At 41.5% G+C, this 24,918-nt stretch overlaps 1 protein-coding gene across 1 annotated transcript in view; it reads left to right on the top strand.

The window, feature by feature from the left end:
• Positions 1-18,440, top strand: part of LOC138982482 (lysophosphatidic acid receptor 6-like) — a 98,702-nt gene extending 80,262 nt beyond the window's left edge. Inside the window, exons 3-7 of the mRNA XM_070355816.1 lie at positions 5,548-5,665; positions 14,686-14,855; positions 15,036-15,409; positions 17,259-17,338; positions 18,342-18,440. Of these exons, the coding sequence (XP_070211917.1) occupies positions 5,548-5,665; positions 14,686-14,855; positions 15,036-15,409; positions 17,259-17,338; positions 18,342-18,440 (841 nt within the window). The remainder of the gene's footprint in view (positions 1-5,547; positions 5,666-14,685; positions 14,856-15,035; positions 15,410-17,258; positions 17,339-18,341) is intronic.
• The last annotated feature ends 6,478 nt before the right edge of the window (positions 18,441-24,918 follow it).

Raw genomic sequence — 24,918 nt, 5'->3', positions numbered from 1 at the left:
CGTCATTACATGGTCTTATGGTGCGTTTGACATCGATTATGGGCAAACTACACTTTGTAAACACGGGAGCGCGTACATATGCCTTTAAAGCCTGATAACAAACATCACTATGTTTCTTGGCTCGCTCACTTTTTCTGTTCACTCATCCAAAAGACTGCCATTTTTTTGACAAAATCATCAGGCTCAAACAGGCAATGCAAAAGTCCCACGCTTTGAAGTAAGTTACTTCAAAGTGTGGGAAGATCCCCCCACACTTTGAAGTAAAAACTGAGTTTACTTCAACGTGTGGGAAGATCCCCCCACACTTTGAAGTAAAAAATGGGTTTACTTCAAAGTGTGGGGCACATCCCCACACTTTGAAGTAATTTACTTCAAAGTGTGGGATTACTTCAAAGTGTGGTGCAACAGTCGTGCCGCGTCTGCTATCCAGTTCGCGGTAGGATTAGAAAAAATATATATATATATACCAAACCGATGTCAAATTTATACGAGCTGATTTGGTGAAATAAAGCACATTTCTACTTGCGAAACCCATCGAACAGCCATTAGGCTAAGCGAGAGAGTTCTCGTGATTGTTTTAATTAAAAAACTCATTCATAAAAACTAGAGACTAGGTTTCTGGTCAAAACGAATGATTAATCTGCTGTATCATTCGCTTGTCGGAAAGACAATCGGCCTACGCGCTCCTCTCTCAAATATGACCTTCTCTTGTCTACTGTCTCGGAAGATTTATTCTACTCCCAAATAGCACTTCTTTGCACCTCTTATGACTCCTTCGTCCTCTAGAATCCCGTACCCACACCAAATACGAGCTGATTTGGTGAAATAAAGCACATTTCTACTTGCAAAACCCATCGAACAGCCATTTCCGGTGCTCGATCGCGGACATTTTCAGCTTTGAAGGATATTTACGGGCAAATATCAATCGCTCCCTGACTTTTTATGCATCGAGAAACAAATTTAGTCATCGCTGAATCAGTAGCTTACCTTAAATCCCGACATAAATCAAACAATACCTAGAAAACAGACAAAACTTGCCTTCACACGTGTCATGAGCGGCATTCGGCTTCTGTTCGGCATTTGACCGGTTATCCCCCGTGTCCGTGTCTCTCGATGTATCTCTATCTGGGTCTCTCTCGCTGTCTGTCTGTCTGTCTCTGTCCCTGCCTCTGCCTCTATATGTCTCTGCCTCTGCCTGTGAGTGTATGTGTGTGTGTGTGTGTGTGTGTGTGTGTGTGCTCGTGTGTGTGTGTGTGTGTGTGCTCGTGTGTGTGTGTGGTTTGTGTGTCTGTCTGTCTGTCTGTCTGTCTCTCTCTGTCTCTCTTTTGTCTCTCTCCCCCTCCCCTCTCTCTCTCTCTCTCTCTCTCTCTCTCTCTCTCTCTCTCTCTCTCTCTTTATCATCACGTGCTGAAGTTTTCTGACCTCCTTTTGTTGGTAAACTTTTTAACTTTTTAAGTTTTAATTTTTTCAATGTTATCATTGTGTGTCTGTGCGTCCCAAGGACATAATTGTAAGAAAAGGCGTAGCCTTAAATCTTAATCCTTGTTAAATAAAGTTCAATTCAATTCAATTCTCTCTCTGGCTCTCTGTCTCTCTCTGTCTCTCTCTGTCTCACTCTCTCTCTCTCTCTCTCTCTCTCTCTCTCTCTCTCTCTCTCTCTAAGGGCACGTTGTAAGATTAGGCCCTTGGCTTAAAATGTTTACCCTTTATGTCAATAAAATGTTCTAAGTCTAAGTCTCTCTCTCTCTCTCTCTCTCTCTCTCTCTCTCTCTCTCTCTCTCTCTCTCTCTCTCTCTCTCTCTCTTTCTCTGTCTCTGTAAGGGCACGTTGTAAGATTAGGCCCTTGGCTTAAAATGTTTACCCTTTATGTCAATAAAATGTTCTAAGTCTAAGTCTCTCTCTCTCTCTCTCTCTCTCTCTCTCTCTCTCTCTCTCTCTCTCTCTCTCTCTCTCTTTCTCTCTCTCTCATTTGTCGCAGCTGGATAGGACAAACAAAAAGTATAGCAGTCGCTCCTTGTTAAGGTCTCGGCAAGCCTCGCTATCAACTCCTTCCAAAAGAATAGAGGCGCCGTTGTCATTGTCGCCACCCGCCTCCAGGAGCACCAAAGGTAGTCCAATTGATCTGCTATGTCCTCTCTGCCAACAGGAGACGGGGGCTATTTCCAGACTTATTTGCTTTTCCCAAGGGCTGCTCATTTGCGCGATGGAATGTGTGCGTGTTGTCAACCGAGGGGCTCCGAGAACTCGGACGGTTCAGGTGACAAACGACCCTTTAATGCACTCGTACCCGTGGGCTGCTTTTGAAGGCTGGCTTTCTTTTGCACGTCAAGTCCAGCGACGAAGCCGCAGTAAGGGTCTCTCGGAATTCCAAACTCTCAACCCATCTCCCTGCTCGCTCAGACACTTCCGAGGCGGCTACTGCCTTCCCAGACACGCGGCTGACACCCAGTAATGCCCTCTCTGCATCGTGTACGGTTTAACATTCCCTGCGCCAAGAAATGATTGCTTCGATCGTCTTGCATCGTACACACTTACCATCCTTTCTACCAAGAAATGATGGCTTCGAACTTGTCGCGAAAGTGTCCCCCAGCGTTTCTTGTAGTACACTTGCGGTCCAACACGAGTTAGCAGACCTCTCCACCCGTGGGATTCCATTTGCAGGCAGCTCGTTCTTTAGATGGGCCTTTGCCTGGCTTTCTGCTGGAGGCAGAGAGGTCCCTTAGTGGCCAGGTCTTCGGGTCCATTAAGCGAGCGGATGAGAGATGCTTGTTGGTTGGGTGTGTGTGGGATGTGTGTGGGGGGGGAGGGGGGAGAGTGGTCTGCGACAGTGGCTGGATTGAATCAACGCTAGTTATCACGTGCAATGCATGCTACACAGTCCTGTCTACGTGTTTGTATAGCGTTGCACAGCTGAGAAGGTCGTTGATTGAAAGTTGTCTCTGTCCACTTGGTACACCTTTCATTACCACAAAGGAGCAAGACACCGTCGTCGCAGTTAACTGAGCTGCTACACTTGCCTTTTGACTTAATTGTTTGTAGAGCGTTGCAGAACTTCCCAGGGTGCTAGCTGACAGTTTTCTCTGTGTACTTGGCACATTCTTCATTAACGCAAAGGAGAGAAATACTGTCGTTGCGGTTAACAGAATTCTCATGAAATGAAGAGACTTGATATGAGATACAGTGGTCCCGCCGTGAATATAAATATTATGCGGTCAATGGATTTCATGCTATATTTATTGACACATTAACTAAAAGTGCAAACAATGCATATATGAACAAAAGCTGCTAGATATCGAGTAGGAGATTTGTGATCAAATATGCAAAAGTAGAAGTGAACATTTGAGTGATATGTTGTACCCTTGATCGTCAGCGCGAACAACAACAGCTAGGGGAGTGAATGCCGAGACAGTGTGTGTGTGTGTGTGTGTATGTGTGCGTATGTGCGTGCGTGCATGCGTGCGTGCTTGCATGTGTGTGAGTGTGTGTGTGTGTCCATGCTTTTGTAGTATGTATCTAGCGAATGCAGAATTAGGACAAGATGAAATCAATGCTACGCCCCACGTGCGGTGCATGCCTCACCATTCTTGCCACTTCCGTCCAGCATCGGCAACAGAGAGTGAGTCCCGATGTGACGATCTCATGATTTGCCTGGGACCAGCTTTCGCGATCGGCCTTGTTGATCTCGTATCTGCCTTCTAAAGTACCGATGATCGATCTTTGCTACGTTGCACTCCATGGCATTTTAACTTACTCAATTGCTTCATCGCAAAATTCGTTTTCTTCTTAACTCAAGGAACATAACCGCTCAGGGAACGTTTGCAAAGGAATCGAATTTTGGGGTAAAATCTATCGAATTTCACCACGAATTTCCTTCACTTGTAAGAAACTGACATGCTTTTCTCCCTCAAATTAGTGTACTTCTTTCATTTGACGGGGAGTATTGTTATTGTTCAGCAGTGAATTAATTTGACGGGGAAGCAACATTTCAGTCATGCGAAAGCTGGGACCAACAGTTAGATCGTTACACCGACTGAGAGCATTTCGTGTCCACTTGTAACATTTTCCGTTGACGAACTAAGTTGTCACGATAAGACTTTAAGAGGAATAAAACGCCTGATGTGGAACATCATAATTATTACTTTAGTCATGTCTTCTTGTGGGGAACTTTCATTTTAATTATTTAATGTTATCTTTAATTCCATGACCCGAACGGCTCGCCGGTGTGACGTTTTCATCTTTCGCCGTGTTGATATTTCGCTTCTCGGCCTCGTTGATCTAGTATAAACTCTAAACTGAAAAAAACAAACTTCGATAGTACTGATGAGCGACCTTGTGTACCTTACATTCATGGGGCCAAATTTGTGCAACCAATTTGTTTTATCTAACTTAGAAATTTGATTCATCCTTAAATGTTTTCCTTCTTACTCAAGGGACGTAACCACTCAGTACACGTTTTCGAAGAATTCGATTTTGGGGGTGAAATCTATTAAATGTTACCACCAATTTTCTTCACATGCAAGAAACTGACATGCTTTTCGTCCATAAATAATTTCACTTCTTAATTTTACCAGGAAACATTTCAGTCTTGAGTATATGTCGAGGGGGAAATATGGACACAGGCGAAAGATGAAATCGTGACGCCGGTCCACACTCATCTTTCTAGCCAGTCAAGTTTGCGCCGGTGTAACACGAGAAAATTACTCCCACGAGATTTTTACTCCGGAGTAAACATTTCGTACGAAAATGTTACTCCCTTTACGAAAAAAGTACTCCCCCATTACACGAGAAAATTACTCCCCACGACAGGTGAGTTCCGAGTAAACATTTCGTACACAAATTTTACTCCCCTGACGAATAAATAACTTGACGAATACATTACTTCACCCTAACACGAGCAATCTAACTTCCCATGCCAGGTGTACGAAATGTTTACTCCCTTGTCCCCTGTTAGTCTTGGTGGTGGAGGGAGGGTAGCGCGACATTCGTTTGCGCGAGATCACATATTGGCATTATCCCTTCGCCCGCATCCCATTTTCGCGTACGAGATTTTTACTGGAAGTAAAATAAATGGGGAGTAAAAATGTCGTGGAGGGAGTCATTTTTTCGTGCCTTGGGGAGTTCTTTTCTCGTACGAAAGGTGTACTCGGAGTAAGAATTTCGTACGAAATTTTTACTCCGGAGTACATTTTTCGTGGAGTAAAAATTTCGTGTTACACCGGGGGCACGTTTTTCACACGTGTCGAGTTCTGTTTCGGTGCACTCCTCGGTCAGACTCTGTCCAATGAGCGTGACACGTTTAAGAAGAACGAATATATTAACATGTGACGTTGAGCGTTGGGCTATTTTCGGGTGTCTGCGAAAATATACGTACACAACAGCAATGAAAGCGCGAAAGCTGCAGAAACAAATCATTCTAACAGAACAAAGTACACATCGTCCTTTTATAAACAAGTTTTGATTTTTTTTAAATTAATAATAAACGCCCTCTATTTGCCACTCAGCCAGTGTATACCCCACTACTACATGTTTCCACGTTATTTGTTCCAGGTCAGAACGGTTCGGACGCACACGGTCGCCTCGTATCATCCTGGTTCTGCTCCTCGCGTCCATCATACTGGGGTCACCCCAGGCGTACTTCTGGCAGGTCACGCTGGGCGAGTGTAAGGTGAGATTAGATTAGATCCCTCTCTTGGTAGTTCTTAAACTAAAAGAATGAACCTTTTAACTCATCTGTTGCTGTCTTTAATCATTTATTATCTTTTAATGTTGAACTTTTAATTCTTTAGGTGCGCGAGTCGGAGCTAGTGCCAGAGCCTTTTTTTGTTACACTATCTGGAACTGATGCACTAGCTGCCATGCTCATTTTCGGCTCACTACAAAAAATGTGTACCTTTTACCTCATCTTTATTGTTATTTAAACCATCATATTTTATATTTAAATATTGAACTTGTTTTGGTTTGAGGTGCGCCAGTCGGAACTTGTGCTAGAGTCGTTCTTCACCATCTGGAACTGGTGTACCGACATGCTCATCTTTGGTGCAATGAAGAAAATACTTATCTTTTGCTATCATTAATCAATAATGTATTATCTTTTAATGTTGAATTTATCATTCTTTAGGTGCGCGTGTCGGAGCTATAGTGCCAGAGTCAGTCGACACACACACGCAGTGCGCAGTTTGGTCTCACGGTGTGCCTTCCCAACAAACATTATGCATGCGTATCGCATGCGAATCGTATGCGTGAAAGCGTGCGATACGCATGCGTGAAACGCATGCGATACGCATACGATAAAGTCAACTTTTTTGCGTACGATACTCATGCGTTTTTTGCTCGGATATCGAGCGTGACACGCACCTCTACCGCAGTTGTACCGCATGCGTATCGCATGCGTATTCCATGCGTATTCCGGATTGTTTATGCAGGTTTTTAGCTGCTCATATTTTCAGGCACTCTGACAACAACACTCACTCAAACATACAACCATACAAGCAGAAACTCAAAAACAAATTGTTTCATCATTTTTTTTTTAAGAATTAATATCAAAATTGCCAGAGAAAAATTGAACATTTAAAAATCCAGTAATAAAAGAATATTCAACAAGGAACACAACCCTCAAATAAATGTTGGATAATTACATAACTACACGTACACTGAATAAATAGTACAAAGTTTAAAAATTTACATAATATAATAACATCTGTCTTCACAAAAATAAGCACATGTCAATAGACCCTATCCGTATTCCAAGCTCTCGTAATCTCTCGCAAACTTCAGAGCATAGCAAAGCATGCGGTACAGCGATCTCGTGCGAGCTGCACAAGCCAAGGTTCGAAGTTCTCGCGATGTTCAAAGCATAACAAAGAGCGTGTCTCGCGAGAGCTGCTCGGATACCGAAAAGGTCTATTCAAATAAAATGTAATTTGCCCAAATCCAGATCAGTACAAAACAAAACTAACTTTATCCTACATACGTAAGAGGACCACTAATTCGGTAGCAATTTAAGTTATCGAGACATAACAGTGCACTAAGAGCTTTTCTCAATAATTAATTTTCTCGATTTGCTCTATAAATCTCTTAGCGCACTGTGATTGTTTCAATAACGATACCGTTTTATCGATTAACAACTAACAGTATGAGTTACAGTTGTGCGAAATGTACCTGTTAGCATACAGTGTCACTGAAGTATTAATCCCGGGTATACAAAACATGTACCGAAAGATGAGACTCGATCTGCTTGGCTGCATTTGCTACCTCTCCTCTGCAGCCCAGGTCCAACAGAGTTTCCCTGAAACTAACAACAATTGCAGAACGGTTTAAACGTGTTTTGCCAAATTTGATTCATGATGATCAAAAAGGCTTCTTGAAGGGAAGATATATTGGTGAAAACGTCAGATTAATATATGATACCCTGTTCTACTCAAATAAACATAATATACCTGGCCTACTTTTGATGGTCGACTTTGAAAAGGCTTTCGACAGTGTTGCCTGGTCATTTATTGAAAAATCTTTGAGCAAATTCAACTTTGGAAATGACATGAAACGATGGATTTTTACTTTTTATTGCAAAATTAAGTCCTGTGTTTCAGTGAATGGTCGGTATTCAGCATGGTTTAACGTAGGTCGAGGCACCCGGCAAGGGGATCCGCTGTCACCTTATTTATTCTTGATTTGTGCCGAAATATTGTCTCTTATGGTACGCCAGAACAAAAAGATTTGTGGTATGAATATTCTTGGCGAAAATATTTTATTGTCACAATTCGCCGATGATACCAGTCTATTTCTTGATGGTACAGAGCAATCATTTTGCGAAAGTATAAAAGTGTTACAACATTTTGCATCACTATCAGGTCTGAGAATGAATTATGATAAAACAAATGTAGTTTGGTTAGGACCTTTAAAGTTTTGCAAAAGAAGATTTTTGCCTGATATGAATTTTACCTGGAACCCGGATAACTTTAAAGCACTTGGTGTTATTTTTTCAGTAAATGTATCCGAGGTTGTTCTTCTTAACTATAAAAATAAGTTAAAGGAAATTCAAAAACTTCTGAATTCATGGACCAGAAGGAACCTGACACCTTTTGGTAAAATAACAGTCCTAAAAACCTTGGCTATTTCCAAATTGACACATTTGTTTACGAATTTACCTGATCCAGACGAACAGTTTATGATGGAGTTAAATAATATTTTTTTCAAATTTCTTTGGGATGGAAAAAGAGATAAAATTAAAAGAACTACGGTCACCCAATCCTATGAAGATGGAGGATTAAAGATGGTTGACGTGAAAAGTTTTCTGTCATCTCTAAAAATTGTTTGGTTAAAAAGAGTTGTTGGTCTTACTGGATTAATATCAAGATTATTGGCTAAAGCATGTCCATCTGTTATAACAGTTAATACGAAAGGAGAGGAATTTGCAAATGTTTTGATGCAGAGAATAGAAAACCCGTTTTGGACCGATGTTTTTAAACATTATAAGAAACTACACGGAAAATGTGACCCTACAACCTTTAACGATTTTGTATCAGAATGTTTACATTATAATGTTAATATTCGCAGAGATAAAAAGACAGTGTACATTCAAAACTGGATCGACAATGGAATTGCTCAGATTGGTCATATTTTGGGACAAAATGGATACTTATCCTATAATGCATTTAAAATTAAATATCCAAATGTGCGAGGAGATTTTGTATTGTACCAAGGTGTAATCCAGGCTGTTAAAAAATATCAGAGAAAAATCGGCTTAGAATTTGATAAACATTTTATTATGACAGAGCCCAATGTGTGGAAATGTATTTGTAAAGGTAAGACACAACTTATTTACAAAAAGCTGATTGAACATGTTACGGTCCCAAAATGTATCCAAAAATGGTCTGAATCCTTAGACTGTTTGTTAGATAAGAAGGCTATTTTTCAACATGTTTTTAAAACAACAAAAGACACTTGTCTGAGATGGTTCCAGTACCGACTATTGTACAGAATTTTGCCCACAGAACGGTTTCTATTTTTGCGAAAAATTGTGGATACGTCATTGTGTACATTTTGTGGTAGAAATGAAGAAACCCTTTTACATATGTTTTGGGAGTGTGATAAAGTGCAGACTTTTTGGATAGAATTTGTAAATTGGCTAAAGGCGAACTGCACCCATTGTGACAATTTAAAACTGTCTAAAGAACTGGTTCTTCTTGGAGTTGCGAACAATGTTGTCACCGATAAAGCTTTTGATGTGTTAGTAATCTGTGCCAAACACCATGTATATATTTCCAAAATGAACAAAAAGACCCCTCATTTTCAGACGTTTAGTAGAAATTTTAAGCAAAGATTTATTTGTGAAAAGTATAACGCAGTTGTAAATAATACAGTAGATAAATTTTACAAGGATTGGCGCCTGTATATGCATGTTTTGATGTAACCCTTTTATATATATATATATATATATATATATATATTTTTTTTTTTTTTCTCAAAACCTTCTGATACTGCGACCACCAAGCTCGGAACATCCCCCCCCACCCATCCTCCCACCCCATGTATGTTGTAATTGTTCAAGTGTTTTTTTTTCGGTTATATGGATCTGTCCTTTTGGTTAAGTGATGTCCTGTAATGTACAGAATTATATGTATGTAAAAAAAAAAAAAAAAAAAAAAAAAAAAAAAACTTCACCAAAAGAGAATAAAAAAAAAAAAATAAAAATAAAAAAAAAATTATCAAATCATTAGTTAGTGTACATAGTCTGAAGCCACCTGAACACGCAACAGCCATTTTCCTTCAGTTCTCCACTTATTTATAGGTACATGTTTTTAATTTATTTACACTCATCCTCATGGTACTGAAAAAGTGCCATGAAAGGCAGAAAATAAGAAACAGAAAATAAGGAGCTCAATATTAGCTGATTCTTCAAAGCTTCCTTCACATACAAAGTAACACACACATGAATACAAACACATCACACACAAGATTACAACATAAGATAAAAATCAGGGACACAGAATTCAGAAAACTTCCATAACACAAACATTTAAACAAGAGGCGAAGCCTTCAAGGCTCACGTAAGAAATCGACAAACAGTAACACAAACTCAATCACTTCGTCACACATACACACACACAGTAAGCGGCATAGGTGACACTGTGCAAGAAAGCGAGACACTAGATCTAGATCTGAATGGCCGATTTCGAAGAAAAAACTAGTCTCGGCCCGCTCATAATAACAATGACCGAGACTTTCAGTAATTCCTTCGCGTGACGTCTAACCCTCTTACGTCATAATGTGACGTCTTCAAATGTTGTGACGTCTTCAAATGTTAAAGTTTCTACCACAGACATACATACATACATACATACGCACGCACGCACGCACGCACGCACGCACGCACGCACAGACAGACAAAAGTTAGCATCGCATAGGCTACACTTACGTGAGCCAACCAGGAATGATGACACAAAGTGCTTTCCAAGAGTGTTATTTGTAACTGATCATGCCAAAACATCTTGACAGTACAGGCAAATACTGTGAAACTTATCTTACAGGCAGCTAATTGTACAGTGGAACCTTGTATTGAAGAAACTAGCTTTCCGAGTTTTCAGTTCACAATGTAATTATGTCTGAAAACAATTCCATTTAAAGATGGTTGCTCTCATAGGACGTGATCTGCTTTCAGTATATTTTCATTTTTGTGTTAATAGTCAAGATCTTTTGAAAGGTAGGTTCCATTGTACCCACAAACGAAACAAGTATAAAACACAAACACTCACCAGTAATATTATTTGAGGTTGATTTGTGAAACTCGATCTACAGCAAGGGAACACATGGAACGTAAGTGGCTGCCAGGGCTCGGAGTCTGACTTTCTTTGTTTCAGTGTCTCTCATTTGTGTTGACAGCATCGATTAGCAGCACCTTGATGAGCTACACAAAAGAAAAGAACATTGTCAATAAATAATATCCTTTTACATCAGTTGGTCTTTTTTACATGTAAGTTCACGGATAAATCTAAAGTGCATTTCAGAGCCGTGTTCATCCCAGACACAGAGGACAATCAGCCAGTTGGACCTGCATGAATTCAAAATATGTGTGGGTCAATATGTTTTGGCCAGAAAACAATGTTGGGGTACTACTTGTCTCCGAAAACCTCCGAAAACCCCATCTAGACTAAATAAATCTATCTTCAAAGTGAAGTATTGGACATGCCTGTGAAAAGTAAGCCTGATTCATGCTACATGCACCCTTATATTTGTGTTGAGAGCCGGATTATCGACGAAATCGATGCAACAATTTCAATGCAAGGGAGGTAACTCTTGTTACTCGAAAGCACAAGTATTGATGACGTCATGTGCACGTGATTAGTGCTTCCGTTCCTTCGTAAATCCTCGCACAAACACGAAAATAAAGCCATGAACTGTGAAAGTTGTAAATATAAGTCATGATTGCAAACAATTATGTAACAAAACACGATCTAAGGACGAATTTTCTTATTTCTGATGAGGTTTTCGGGGGTTTTCGGAGACAAGTGGTACCGCAATTTTGTATCTACAGAAATTCCATGGGGTCAAAACTATGGACATTCAACATGCAGGCCTGGAGTCTGCATACCTGACCTATTATGACGGAGGCTGAAAATACTGTCAGACTCAGAGCACAGTTTAGGTTCATAAAACAACCAAAAAAGGCATCCAATATTTGAAATGCCAAAGCTTTTTGTCGAATAACATTGGTGCACAACCACAACACTAACCAGGAATCAAGATAATATTTACAGTCAAGATTGAAAATCTTCTCAGGCCTGTAACTCTCAAGTCTGACTACCCTGCTGAAAGCCTGAATAGCTGAGAAAAACAAAACAAAATCAAACATACCATAAGTGAAAGCCGCAGTCAACCCTTTTGCAGAACAGAAACAGCAAAGATCTCTCCACAGGGAAACATCATCAGGATGGTTGGCCATAACGTGTGCACTGCAAAAATAAGCAGACACACTGTTACTCCTTTAAAATCATAACTACTCACTTAGATACAGATACCTACAGACATCACCATTAAACACACTCACATGCGTGCGCAAGTCAAAGGATTACCCTGTGCTTTAAGCATGACAGAGACTTCTGAGCTCTACACGTTCAGTCCAAAACACAGGTACTGAAGTAGGGACAACTGCATAAATAGATGAAACCAAAGAGAAACAAGTCGCGTAAGGCGAAAATACAATATTTAGTCAAGTAGCTGTCGAACTCACAGAATGAAACTGAACGCAGCAAGACCGTATACTCGTAGCATCGTCACTCCACCGCCCGTGGCAAAGGCAGTGCCCGTGGAATTGACAAGAAGAGCGGGGTATTCGTTGCGCTAAGAAGGATAGCACGCTTTTCTGTACCTCTCTTCGTTTTAACTTTCTGAGCGTGTTTTTAATCCAAACATATCATATCTATATATTTTTGGAATCAGGAACCGACAAGGAATACGATGAAAGTGTTTTTAAATTGATTTCGAAAAAAAAAATTTGATAATAATTTTTATATATTTAATTTTCAGAGCTTGTTTTTAATCCAAATATAACATATTGATATGTTTTTGGAATCAGCAAATGATGGAGAATAAGATAAACGTAAATTTGGATCGTTTTATAAATTTTTAATTTTTTTTACAATTTTCAGATTTTTAATGACCAAAGTCATTAATTAATTTTTAAGCCACCAAGCTGAAATGCAATACCGAACCCCGGGCTTCGTCGAAGAGTACTTGACCAAAATTTCAACCAATTTGGTTGAAAAATGAGGGCGTGACAGTGCCGCCTCAACTTTCACGAAAAGCCGGATATGACGTCATCAAAGACATTTATCAAAAAAATGAAAAAAACGTTCGGGGATTTCATACCCAGGAACTCTCATGTCAAATTTCATAAAGATCGGTCCAGTAGTTTAGTCTGAATCGCTCTACACACACACACACACAGACACACACACAGACACACACACGCACACACGCACATACACCACGACCCTCGTTTCGATTCCCCCTCGATGTTAAAATATTTAGTCAAAACTTGACTAAATATAAAAAACAAGCAAAAGCATTACTTACCTGTTCACAACAACCCATTGGTATGACCAGGTTAGCAGATAAACACAGCACTGGACCATTGTAATGTAAATGCAGGACTTGAAGTTCAATGGGTCCACTGAAAAAGAGATTGTGCACTTTGAAAAATCATAAACCTGGTATACTGGTAACCTTCGTGAAAACAATCCTCTCCCTGTATGAATTCAGTTAATTTGAGTTTAAATAATACTTGTTCTAACTAACATTTCTGATATGGAGTTTATCAATCACTGTCATTTTGAGTCAGAACTTCAACCCTCAAAATTACTGAATACAAAGACATTCATTGATTCAAATTTCAGCAAAATATATCATATTTTGGCTTGTATGTCATGTAACTCTGAAATATGACTACCCCACTGAAAAGTGAAAGCATAAATTACTGAAGTTTCATTCACACACACACACACACACACACACACACACACACACACACACACACACACACACACACACACAGTGACACATGCACAGAAACACACACAAAAACATTCATCATCAAAGGAAGCCTTAATCATACCTTTTGCAGAACAGAAACAGCCAAGATCAATTCCCAATAGGAAACATGGTCCGAATGGTCAGCCGCTGTGTACTGCAAACATAAGTGGCCACACTGTTACTTATTTTAATGTAACTCAGAATTACTCAGATAATTCCACAACTTACTAACATCACATAAAACACACACACACACACACACAAGCTACAATAATATGAGTCTGTATGGTTTACTTTTACTTTATTTGGTGTTTAACGTCGTTTTCAACCACGAAGGTTATATCGCGACGAGGTCTGTATGGTTAAAGCATGGCATAGAGGCAACAAAAAACCTAAGTACACATATATCTTCAGAAGTGTTTAAATTAGAACATAAAGCCCCCAAAACCATCAGATACACATATTTTTACACAAAAAAGTAACAGAAAGCCAGTGATCTTTGAAATTTAAACTGCACACACAGCACAAAACACATACACTGTGTACATGAATAATAAAGAGGCAACAGACCTTTTCCAATTCAAGACAGCTGTGAGTACTAGTGCAGAGCGATCTACTTTCACGGAAGTAACTGAACAACTATAAATGACGTCTCGATATTAGTGAATGACGTCACAGCCACCGTCAAAGTCTGTATCTTTTGAAGCATCGCATTCTTTATGACGTCTTTCTGTGTCTGCATGCGCGAAATGTTTGTTCTTTTCGGTATGTTTGTTTTCTATGTTCATAACTCTGTCCTTCATAATTCAGACTGGCATGCCCCAAGAGCAAGCCGATTTCCAATGGCAGCTAAACTCGCGTATGAAAACAGTACTGTCGTATGGGATGCCGTTTTCAGTATTCTCAGCGTTGAAGAATTTGTAAAGAGAAGAAACGATAACAGCTGGAGAAATGAAAGTCGTTTGTGCATTTTGGGGCTTTTGGAGGGACGATTTCGAGTTTGAATCCGTTCTTGCCATGCTCCAAAGCGTGTAACATACAATCTTGCACACGTTTGCTTTGGTAGAGGCAAAGAAGGAAAGCGTGTGAGATACTTATATTTTACTATTATTAATAAATCATTTATTATCTTTTATTGTTGAACTTTTAATTCTTTAGGTGCGCGAGTCGGAGGTAGTGCCAGAGTCGTTCTACACCATCTGGAACTGGTGCACCGACATGCTCATCTTCGGCGCCCTCCCGGCTCTGGTCCTCGTCCTCAACATTTGCGTCCTGAGAAAGATCCGCTCAGCCGGGAGACTGAGGCTATCAGACTCTCCCGTGTCCCAGTCGGGCTACACCAGGGTGGTGGGCTCCACCACCAAACGGGGAGGGAGCAAAACAAACGGCCCTGGTGGTGGGGTTGGTGGAGGTGGGGAGGGGGTCAGGTCGGTGAAGGGGGGCACCACCATCCCCTCCTCCCACACCAACAGCGTCAACGGCACGACGACGAGCACGTCAGGGGGCAGCCACAACTTCACGGCCACGACGGTGACGCTGCTGTGGGTGTCCTTCTACCTCATCTTCACCACCCTCCCCGTCACGATCGTGTACGCCATCCAGACCGCCATCCCCCTGGGCAGACCCATGCCACTGGAGGACATGGGCAAAGACCCGGCCTGGCAGACCTACATCTCCTACTACGCGGCTCGCGTCATTATCCGGGAGATCGGGATGTCGCACCACGTGGGCAACGTCTTCATCTACCTGGCCACCAGTCGGCGCTTCCGTCGCCAGCTGAGCAAACTGTGCAGCAGGCGGGGCTGGGCGTCCACCGGTGACGGGCACACTGAGACCACCAACTTCCACTCCATGCACCCGCTGCAGTCCCGCAAGATCAGCTGTAGGTGAAGCGTGGTGGCTTCCGTGCAAAGCGTTGGCTGAGTTTGTACTGGTTCAGGCACAATGCAAACGTACTGGCACATGATTCGAACTGGTACACCGGTATAGTGAAATCGCACAGACAGTGAATTCGAACTGGTTCTGGTACAGTGAAACCATACAGGCAGTAACTTCGTAATAGTTCTGGCTCAGTGAAATAGATACTGATTCTGGTAACTATTGTTGAAGGTGAAGCGGGGTGGCCCCAGTGAAAAGAGTTAGTTGAATACGTACTGGTTTAGGCGCACTGAAACCGTACTGGCAGTGCATTCGTCCTGATTCTGGCACAATGAAATAAGTACATACTGCTTCAGGTACCGAGCAACAGTATCGATGTAGGTGAGCAAAGCGGGACGGGACTTTGTATTGGTTCAGGCGTTGTGAAACCGTTCTGGCAGTGAAGACGTGCTGGTTGTGACACATTGAAATAGGCTGGTCGACCGTCCGATAGTTCTGACATGCAGGGGCTGTTCTGACAGAACAATGTTTTTTTTTTAGATAGGCCTTCGGACCAACACTTGTCCTCTGAGTCCTGGAACAACACTGGCGGTAACTGAAGCACAGTTTTGACGGGAAAGTTAAGGTCTTTGAATTCGAGGTATTCACCGGCAGCTGCAGGTTAGCGGAGCATGTTTTGTTTTCGTGGACATCGGCCGCGAGAGTAAGAAGTACACATTGCGCTTGAGCATGGTCGCACAGTTCATAAAGAAGGTTGCAGTTCCGCTGTGAAGATCTGCTATATGTATTTTTTTTGTGGTTCATTTTCTTTTCCTTTATTGTCCCATCGCTGGGAAATTCGGGTCGCTTCCTCCCAGTTGAAAGCTAGCAGCAACAGGGAGTCGCGTGTTTAGGTATGTGCGTGCATTTTAGTTGTAATCAGCCACCTGCATTTAAGACATAACTTGTTTTATGACCGAGGGTTTTTACGTGACACTATTAAGGTGAACCGGGGGTTGGGACATGGATACCGTCTCTGATCACATTAACTTCACCCGTGTCCACTCCGACCTGGATTCGATCCCGTGACCCGCGGATTACAAGTCCAGTGCTCTACCCGCTGAGCTACCGTATAAAGCGGAGTTGTCTGGCTCAGTGCAAAGAGTTCTGTGAATTTTACAATTTTCTCTGAACGACTGCGAGTCAGTGTCAACTTTTAATCTTTCTTTGACATAGCCACGATCTCAGACTGCGCGAAAACAGAAGCTGGGAACGCCGCGCAAAACTATATTTCGGTGAAGCGAAACTGTCGCAGTTGATAAAGAACAGCTGCCGGTGAGTCATGCGAATGCTGATCTTTCTTGAAAGTTGCTGCGGTCAAGGATTACAAACTGCAAGGCAGCAGAAGCTGACATATTCTGAAGACTGGTGCAATTGGGATAAGACACGGTTAAGCCTGATACAAATTAGGCGAACTCGACTTCGTGAAGTCTACTCACTGTGCGAAGCTTTGGCACTCAATTTGCGTTAAAACGACATAGATAAGTCTTAGCGAAGTCAACTTCGGGCTAAATTATGGAAGACCTTTACAATCAAAGGTACCGTTTCCAAGTTATCGAAGCATTGTTCTTGTGGTGACAACGTGACATTCAGCTACACCTATAACTGATGCGTATCTTTGACATTCACCATGGTCACAAAAACACCCTGTAATTTGGAAGAAGCTGTGTGCAACCAGAGATGGCCTTGACTTTGAAAAGCTCAGATTGCTCGAAAGAGTACTATTAGATTCACCTTAGAACAGGGATAATGTCAGTGAAAGCTGTTGAGTCGAAGGTGTTGATAAACTGCAAACACTATGTCAATTGGTGAAGGGGCTCAGGTTTTCCGGGCGCAGATGTGGTTCAGACCTAGAGGAGGTACTTACGCAGAGAAGCTCAGGTTGTTCGTACAAGTAAATATACATTACCTTCGAAGGCTGGGTTTCCTTGTATATGAATGGTGTGAGTGAAGGCTGTTTGTCGCAGCTGCCGAAGACGTCCACTACTGTGTTTCTGGGTAAGGGAGTTCAGGTTTTCAGAGAGCAGATGCTGCAAGTAAGCATTACAAATAGACTTCTACTATACAGTTCTGAAGTTACACACAAATCCGCTGTCTATAGTTAGTAAAGGATGACTTTTCTGGAGCTTTTGGTTTAACAGTGTTTTATTCACATGCATGTTCACTAAGGCCACGGAATCCAGAATAAAACCAAGGAACGCAACACGTTTAACGTACACATGTGCTCTTAGAGACATCAACGTGGAGCTTTTCACCAAGCAGCTGCCGTTAAAGACACAAAATATATCGATTGAAAAAACAAGAGGTCTTAGACAAATCTTATCTGACAAATTGTTCTTAAGCGGCTGAACATTTTGTCAGATAAGTGTTGTGTAATTAGTGTTTGTCTGTGCTTAAGACCGCTGGGTCGATATATCTGTGAACGTAACTTTCTTTCTTTATTTGGTGTTTAACGTCGTTTTCAACCTGTTATGGAGTGGTATAGCCCGGTTTTTAGACAATCATAAATGTCTCTACACGCCTCTATAAGTTTAATGTTTGTTTACAGGCTTGAATGTAACCTGAATAGTTGTCCGATACAGTAGCTTACAAGCACAAGCGCACACGCATTCACACACTTTTTACATCACAAAATCATTTCCGGGCCTCGACCAGTACTCTAGGCCGACAACACCGCAAGAAACTCTACAGTCCAAGACGCAGACACCTTTTGGCTCAAACAAAGCAGCTTAACAGGTAAGACGAATAGGTATTCTACTGTACGTTACCCTACTGCCATCTTTCGGCCTTCAAGATGTTGGTATGGCTGTAAGTCCTTCAGACGACTGACAAGGGTGCATCAGTCCTCACGACAAGCAACCGTTGCTTGACGTAGTCCTTGAATGTCATCCTTCCAGATCGTCTCGGCGGCTGACTGTAGAACTCTGCCAGCTCTCCATGCCATGGACATGTACACCAAGCCGCAGTCACCAGTTCAGTTCAGCCTCCGTCGATGACAACCCTCCAGTTGGAACACTCAAAAGAGTGTAAACCCAACATTTATTACAGTCGCCGGCCTGGCATGAATATGAAAATGGAAGATATCATGTAAACTGGTAGGGAAAGTTCGTCAGTCTTCATCCTTCTTCAGTCAGGTATCTAAAACAGGAGCCCGTCTGCTAGAGTGTTACAAAAAACATGAGTCGAGCTTGGCTCCTTGACGGCGACTGATTCTACAAAGTTGTTCTTGCTATGACATTGCCAGTGAGCTGTCGTCTGCATCACTTGCACGTGAAAAAACCTTGTCAATTACACAAAGGTTCAACTGCGGTCAACGTGACGGAAGGCAGCCTATAGCCCTTTTCAACGTCTGACCATCGCTATAGTCTATTCTATTTACAACAATACACATTACCAAAAATACGAGTAAACCGCTTCGTAACACAACCGTTCAAGGTTATATCGCGACGGGGAAAGGGGGAGGGGGGGTGGGATGGGATAGAGCCACTTGCTCTTGTTCACAAAAGCACTAATCAAAAAATTGCTCCAGGGGCTTGCAACGTAGTACAATATATGACCTTACTGGGAGAATGCAAGTTTCCAGTACAAAGGACTTAACATTTCTGACATACTGCTTGACTAAAATCTTGACAAACATTGACTATGTTCTATACAAGAAACACTTAACAAGGGTAAAAGGAGAAACAGAATCCGTTAGTCGCCTCTTACGACATGCTGGGGAGCATCGGGTAAATTCTTCCCCCTAACCCGCGCGCGGGGGGTGTGAACGTAACGTTTCGTTTTGTCAATGATTAAACGTTCCAACAACATACCTTTCTTGGTTTTTTATTCTCAATTTTAGAACGTGACAGTCTATTTGTTTTTGGATTTATGTTGGGCTAAAAAAAAACAATTTATTGTTGGATAACTGTGCTCTACCAAAATGGGCGTATGGCTGCCTAAATGACTGAATCAAAACGATCATACACATATATCCCACTCGTGCGTAAAAGCAAACAAACGTGTGTACGTGGGGGTTTCAGCTCAAGAACGCAGACGAAGAAAGAAGACTGTGCGGAGCAGGGGTCATGGCCAGGGTGAAACCTGAACGTGGTCAAAACAACCTCAGGCAACGAGCCCACCGCAAAACGTGTCGATTGCGGCTGAGGATGGAAATAGTCGCCCTGTTAATCTATGGCTTAGAGGTAGGACGTATTCCTTACGTTTTCCAATCAAAGTTCAATGGTTTATGTAGCAGGGATGTATAGGCATTATACGATGGCAAATTATATTCGGGGGAAAACCATGTATCTCGGTTCCGTTCCTGAGACCTCCGAGCAAAACCAGAGAGGGTCGTGTGCAGATTGCCATGCATAGTAAAACAATAATAATAATAATAATTATAAATAATTATAATGATTATAATAATTATAATAATAATATGAAATCACTGTTCAAAAGCGCAAGTCCCAAGTCACAGCTCCAAGCGCGTTACAATTCCAATAAACACAGACACACATACACACGCACACGATAAACAAATCAGGACATTAGAAAATACAAGCAAACTTATCCAACATAGCGATTAGAACAAGCCACAGTCAACAACAACAACAACAACAACAACAAAAGTTAAGCAAGCAAGCCCTTCCCTGGTTTAGCTTCTTTTCCTGTGAGCGCTGGGCTAAGGAGTACAGCCGTATCTGCGCTCAGGCGTCTAGCGCTAAACCGTTAAAAGATGATCCATTTACAATATAATTATCGACATTAAATGAATGAGACTGCTAAGGGATTGATGTGTCTGTCAAAGTTTAGTCATCGACTTCATCATTCGGCCTGCCTATTAGCGAGTCTGACAGATGTGCACGTATACATGTACGTATTTCTACCAAATAGAAGGGGTTCCTTTCCCCTTCGAAGTCTGTTTTTATCTGTTGGCACTCACACATGTGTGATTCTGTATCCGACAGACTTTATCACGGTGCTAGAACCAATGCATGCCTGTTTTCTCCCTGTTTAGTATTTGCTAAGACGATGGTTCTTCATCATTCTGCAAGAATAACAATAGGAGAGGTTATAGTCAAGGGAATGTTTAATCATAAGAAACATTGAGTAATAACGTCAACATCGTGGTCTTTGAAATGGACGAACAAATAAATATGAAAATGAGATGATCAACACACAATGAACTGAGCTCTGAAATCAAAACTTGACAGAGTTATTTCCGGACATCATCGATAACACCCAGTATAAGACTGTGTGGATGTGAAGAAACAGCGCACCGCACCATCCTGGTTGCCGTAGGCTATCATGGTCAGCAGGAAAACGTACGTCTTCATAATCACAGGCTTGTAGAGTTACTTTCCGTTTATCAAATGATTCCCCTTTCACGCCAGGGAGTATACATTAGTATCATTTAGGGACGAAGTAGATCAGGACACCACGTGAAGACAAATAACATTTAGGACGCGAACAAACGTATGCACGGAAGCCAGAATCATACGTGTATCTAGTATCTACCATTCTAATAAATACTGTATGGGCGACGCTGATGATTAGCATCATGACAATGAGATGAGGTTCATGATGTTTCATGTCGCCTGCTGATGACATAATATCACGGACAGGTTTCTGCCGCTACGCTCATACTGATTATGTGTACAGTCAAACCTGCCATTGTGACCACCTATTGAAAGCGATCACCTACTCACAACGAACGTTCCGAAGGATCCCAGACAGGTTTTCTTCTTTAAATCCCACCTTTCCAATAGCGACCACCTGTCTGTAACGACCATTTTTGGTCGGTCCCTAATGTGCTCGTTATCGACATGTTCGCCTGTACTTGTTTTCGTGTAGCCAACATGTAGACTACCACGGAGGTGTCGAGGCTTGTACGTGTGATAAGATCAGTCTTATACTTGGACACATACACACATTAAACCGCCTGGCTGAATCATTTGCTGAGTGGTAAGTTTTTGCTGACTTAGTTTGCAGATTGACACAGATGTCAATTACGAATTTATAGGCCCACTCCGCCTCGTGAAAACAATTCGCCTCACTGTCTCAGATCTGTTCAGGCATTTACCCTACATGGGACAAAACCATCCCTCCCCTTTGTCCTATATCAAAATCAACAACCTGTGCTTGCTGTGAAAAGCCTCTGAATGATTTTGTTTGTGCACAGAGAGCCACCAGGCTGTTCATTTTTGGTATGTGACCAAGTAGAGGGATGGTCTTATCCCATGTGAAAGTCTAACCTGATCTGAGACAGTGAGGCGAACTGTTTTCACGAGGCGGAGTGGGCTTATAAATTCCTAACTGACATCTGTGTCATCTGCAAACTTAAGTCAGCAAAACATTCCCGAGGGCCTATAATTGAGCAAACACTTCCCGCTCCGCACAGAAAGCGGTCAGGCTGTAACATTGTGTGTGGGTTTGCACGCGGAAAGATGCTCTAATCATATATAAAAGAAGGGATCAAAAGATATATGGCAGCCTGCATGATCGCTTACCCAGAAATGAAGATCTATTTAAGTGCTAAGCACAGTTGACTATAAATCATAATGCTGTGCCTTTATACAATGACGGCTTAATTTCCGATGGCTGTCATCGGGCCCACTTGATATCATATAATGTGGTATTACGGTCTTCGGTCTCATCTATCACGAAGGAATAGGTCTGAATATCGTTATTTCTTGTTGACCATAAGTTATACGGTACGAAACACGGAGCGCAGGGCATATTCACATCGCTGTTCTGTTGTGTGCGCGGCTGAAATGGTGATTGAATTCTAAAAAAAACCAGCCAAAATGATAAATAACGGAAAGAAAGAGTGAGTTTTAGGATTCAATTTGTCTTTCGTTTACACAATGAACAAAGACACTGAGGAGGCAAAGAAGAAAAACAAAAACAGAACGCCCTTTAGGCATCGGCCCTTCGTGCTCCGCGAGCAGAACGGAAATGACATGTCAGTGTAATCCAAAATGGCGTCAGGCGCGGATTCGGAAACGTGAAAAAAAGTGGACGTCGATTAAGCGAGAGGATGTTTTAACATTCACTTGTCGTCCTGCTTTTTGCGTTTGTGGTGCAGTTTTTTTTTTAAATCAACATAGCTGATTTTTGCAAAGAAATTTTTTTTTCACACCATACACGAGACGACTATCAATAAGAAAACGAATTGCTTGCAGCAATCATTTGAATTCCGGCATTTTAGAAATATGTCATGTTTGTGTGTCAGATGTTCTTTCTGTGTCTTTTTCTCTGTGTCTGTCCGTCTTGTCTGTCGGTCGGTCTGTGTGTGCGTCTCTTACTCCCTCTCTGTCTCTCTTTCCCTCTCTCTCTATCGCTCTCTCTCTCTCTCTCTCTCTCTCTCTCTCTCTCTCTCTCTCTGTCTCTCTCTCTCTCTCTCTTTGTCTCTCTCTCGCTCTTTCTCTCTCTCTCTCTCTCTCTCTCTCTCTCTCTCTCTCCCCCTCTCTCTCTCCCCCTCTCTCTCTCTCTCTGTTTGGTAGACGTACGAGCTGTTATATGATGTTGTGCGGCACTGAGTTTTATTTTGTAATTTAATCATACTTTCTCATTGGGTTTGGCTTCTTGTTTTATTTATCCGATTGGTTCGATCTTGTTTGATATAAAATGTGAAAATCACAAATCTATACATATAAATAGGAAGAAACCTGTTGCGTAATACACTGCAGAAACAAATGAACTGAAGTTTTGCAGAAGTAACAAGAAACCCATCACGCCAAAAATCACATTTAATTTGAAACTTGTTGCTATGAATTGCACTCAAAGCTCGCCTGATTTGCCCATGAAGCACTAGGTTAGAGTGACATGATTTGAAGTGCAAATTCTAACAGTACAAACAGTTCATAAAAACAATCTGTTCTTGTGAGGAGACTGTAACCTCTTTCTTTGGAGACCTTTCTTCATGTTTGTTACTGTCGCAGTATGCTATTAATGTGCTAATAATGTGCGCCATAGAGTGATGTACATTTTGGGAAGGTTTTTTTTTATCGCAATTCAGGCCAACTCATTTTCAAGTAAAAACAAGTATCATGAAATATTAAAAACATTCTCGTGTATGTGTATGTTAGTGCGTGTGTTTGTGTGAGTGTGTTTGTGTGTGTGTGTATGTGTGTGTGTGTGTGTGTGTGTGTGTAATGTGTTTGTGCGTGCGTACGTGCGTGTGTGTGTGTGTGTGTGCGTTAGTGCGTGCGAGCACGCGCGCATTCGTGTGTGTGTGTGTGTGTGTGTGTGTGTGTGCTTAAAAGATAATTTGGCTGCGAAAGGACTTACTTTCTCCACCCCTACCTGAGATGATGTAGCATGTATGTGTAAGTGTGACCCTTCAGTTGCAGTTTTGCGAACTATCAGCGTTTAGAGGTTTATTACCGATTATTGTTTTAATTAATGGGTTTACAAATACCTTCCTTCCCATGCCAATGATCTTGTAAATCGCGAAAGATCTGTCCAGGATTGTATCTTAGACAGGAGTCTTCTTCAACTCGGACACACAGCAGACATCTCCGACCTGGGTGTGCTCCAGTCAAAGGGGGAATTTATTGCTGACTTCATTTCGAAGTACACACTTGTGACAATCGGAGAAATTTCTAACAAAAATGCCATTCTGTACAGGAACCAGGCTTGTGATTTATGGTTTGTGTCCGGGTAGAAAAAAAACCGCTCCTATCGCAGATGAAAGTTAGTAAGCATCTGTGGAGGTTTTAACGGGAAGGAAGATATATTGAGAACCAAACTAATGTTTATCGTGTTCAACTTATTTTCACATTGTTAATCTATATTGTCATTTGTGTGTATTGTACGTGTGTGTTTATTGCGTAATGATGGCGGAGTACACAATTACCCTGATATTGAAAATGGAGCGTTTATTTTGGTGAAGATATCATGTAGAACCTGTGAATGGTTTCACCTCACTGCTAAATTGTCCATTGCTAAAGTGCTTATTTTGTGCTGATCGTGTTGTTGGTAAATGAATTGTCTGTAGCGTATCCATTGCAGAATTAGATATATTGTACGACTGCTGTTCAATGTAATGTGAATAATGTGAATGATGGTAAATAAATTGATATTTTTGTTGTCATGTTATGAGAGAAATCAAATTTTTTTGTTATTTGTGTTCGAAAGGAGCTGGGGGAGCATATCTAAGGCCATTGACTGTTTGTCTGTCTGATTTCTCTCTCTCTCTCTCTCTCTCTCTCTCTCTCTCTCTCTCTCTCTCTCTCTCTCTCTCTCTCTCTCTCTCTCTCTCTCTCTCTTTCTCTCTCTCTCTTGCCATAACTTGTAAACTTACATAAAAAAATTCTGTTCCACGTCGAACTCTTGGCATTCCCGCTATCGCCACTTAAATGTTCATTAGAAACCATTTTTTTTATAAAAAAAAAAGCCACCAACAAAATCAGCAAAGCAGAAATGATTCGAACTGCGTATGGGTTGATCTTGAGTGCATTCTGGCTGGGGAAAAAAACTCCTCTAAAA

The sequence above is a fragment of the Littorina saxatilis genome, linkage group LG1 (assembly GCF_037325665.1).
Source record: "Littorina saxatilis isolate snail1 linkage group LG1, US_GU_Lsax_2.0, whole genome shotgun sequence".
Taxonomy (NCBI): domain Eukaryota; kingdom Metazoa; phylum Mollusca; class Gastropoda; order Littorinimorpha; family Littorinidae; genus Littorina; species Littorina saxatilis.
This window is presented reverse-complemented; position numbering and strand designations above follow the sequence as displayed.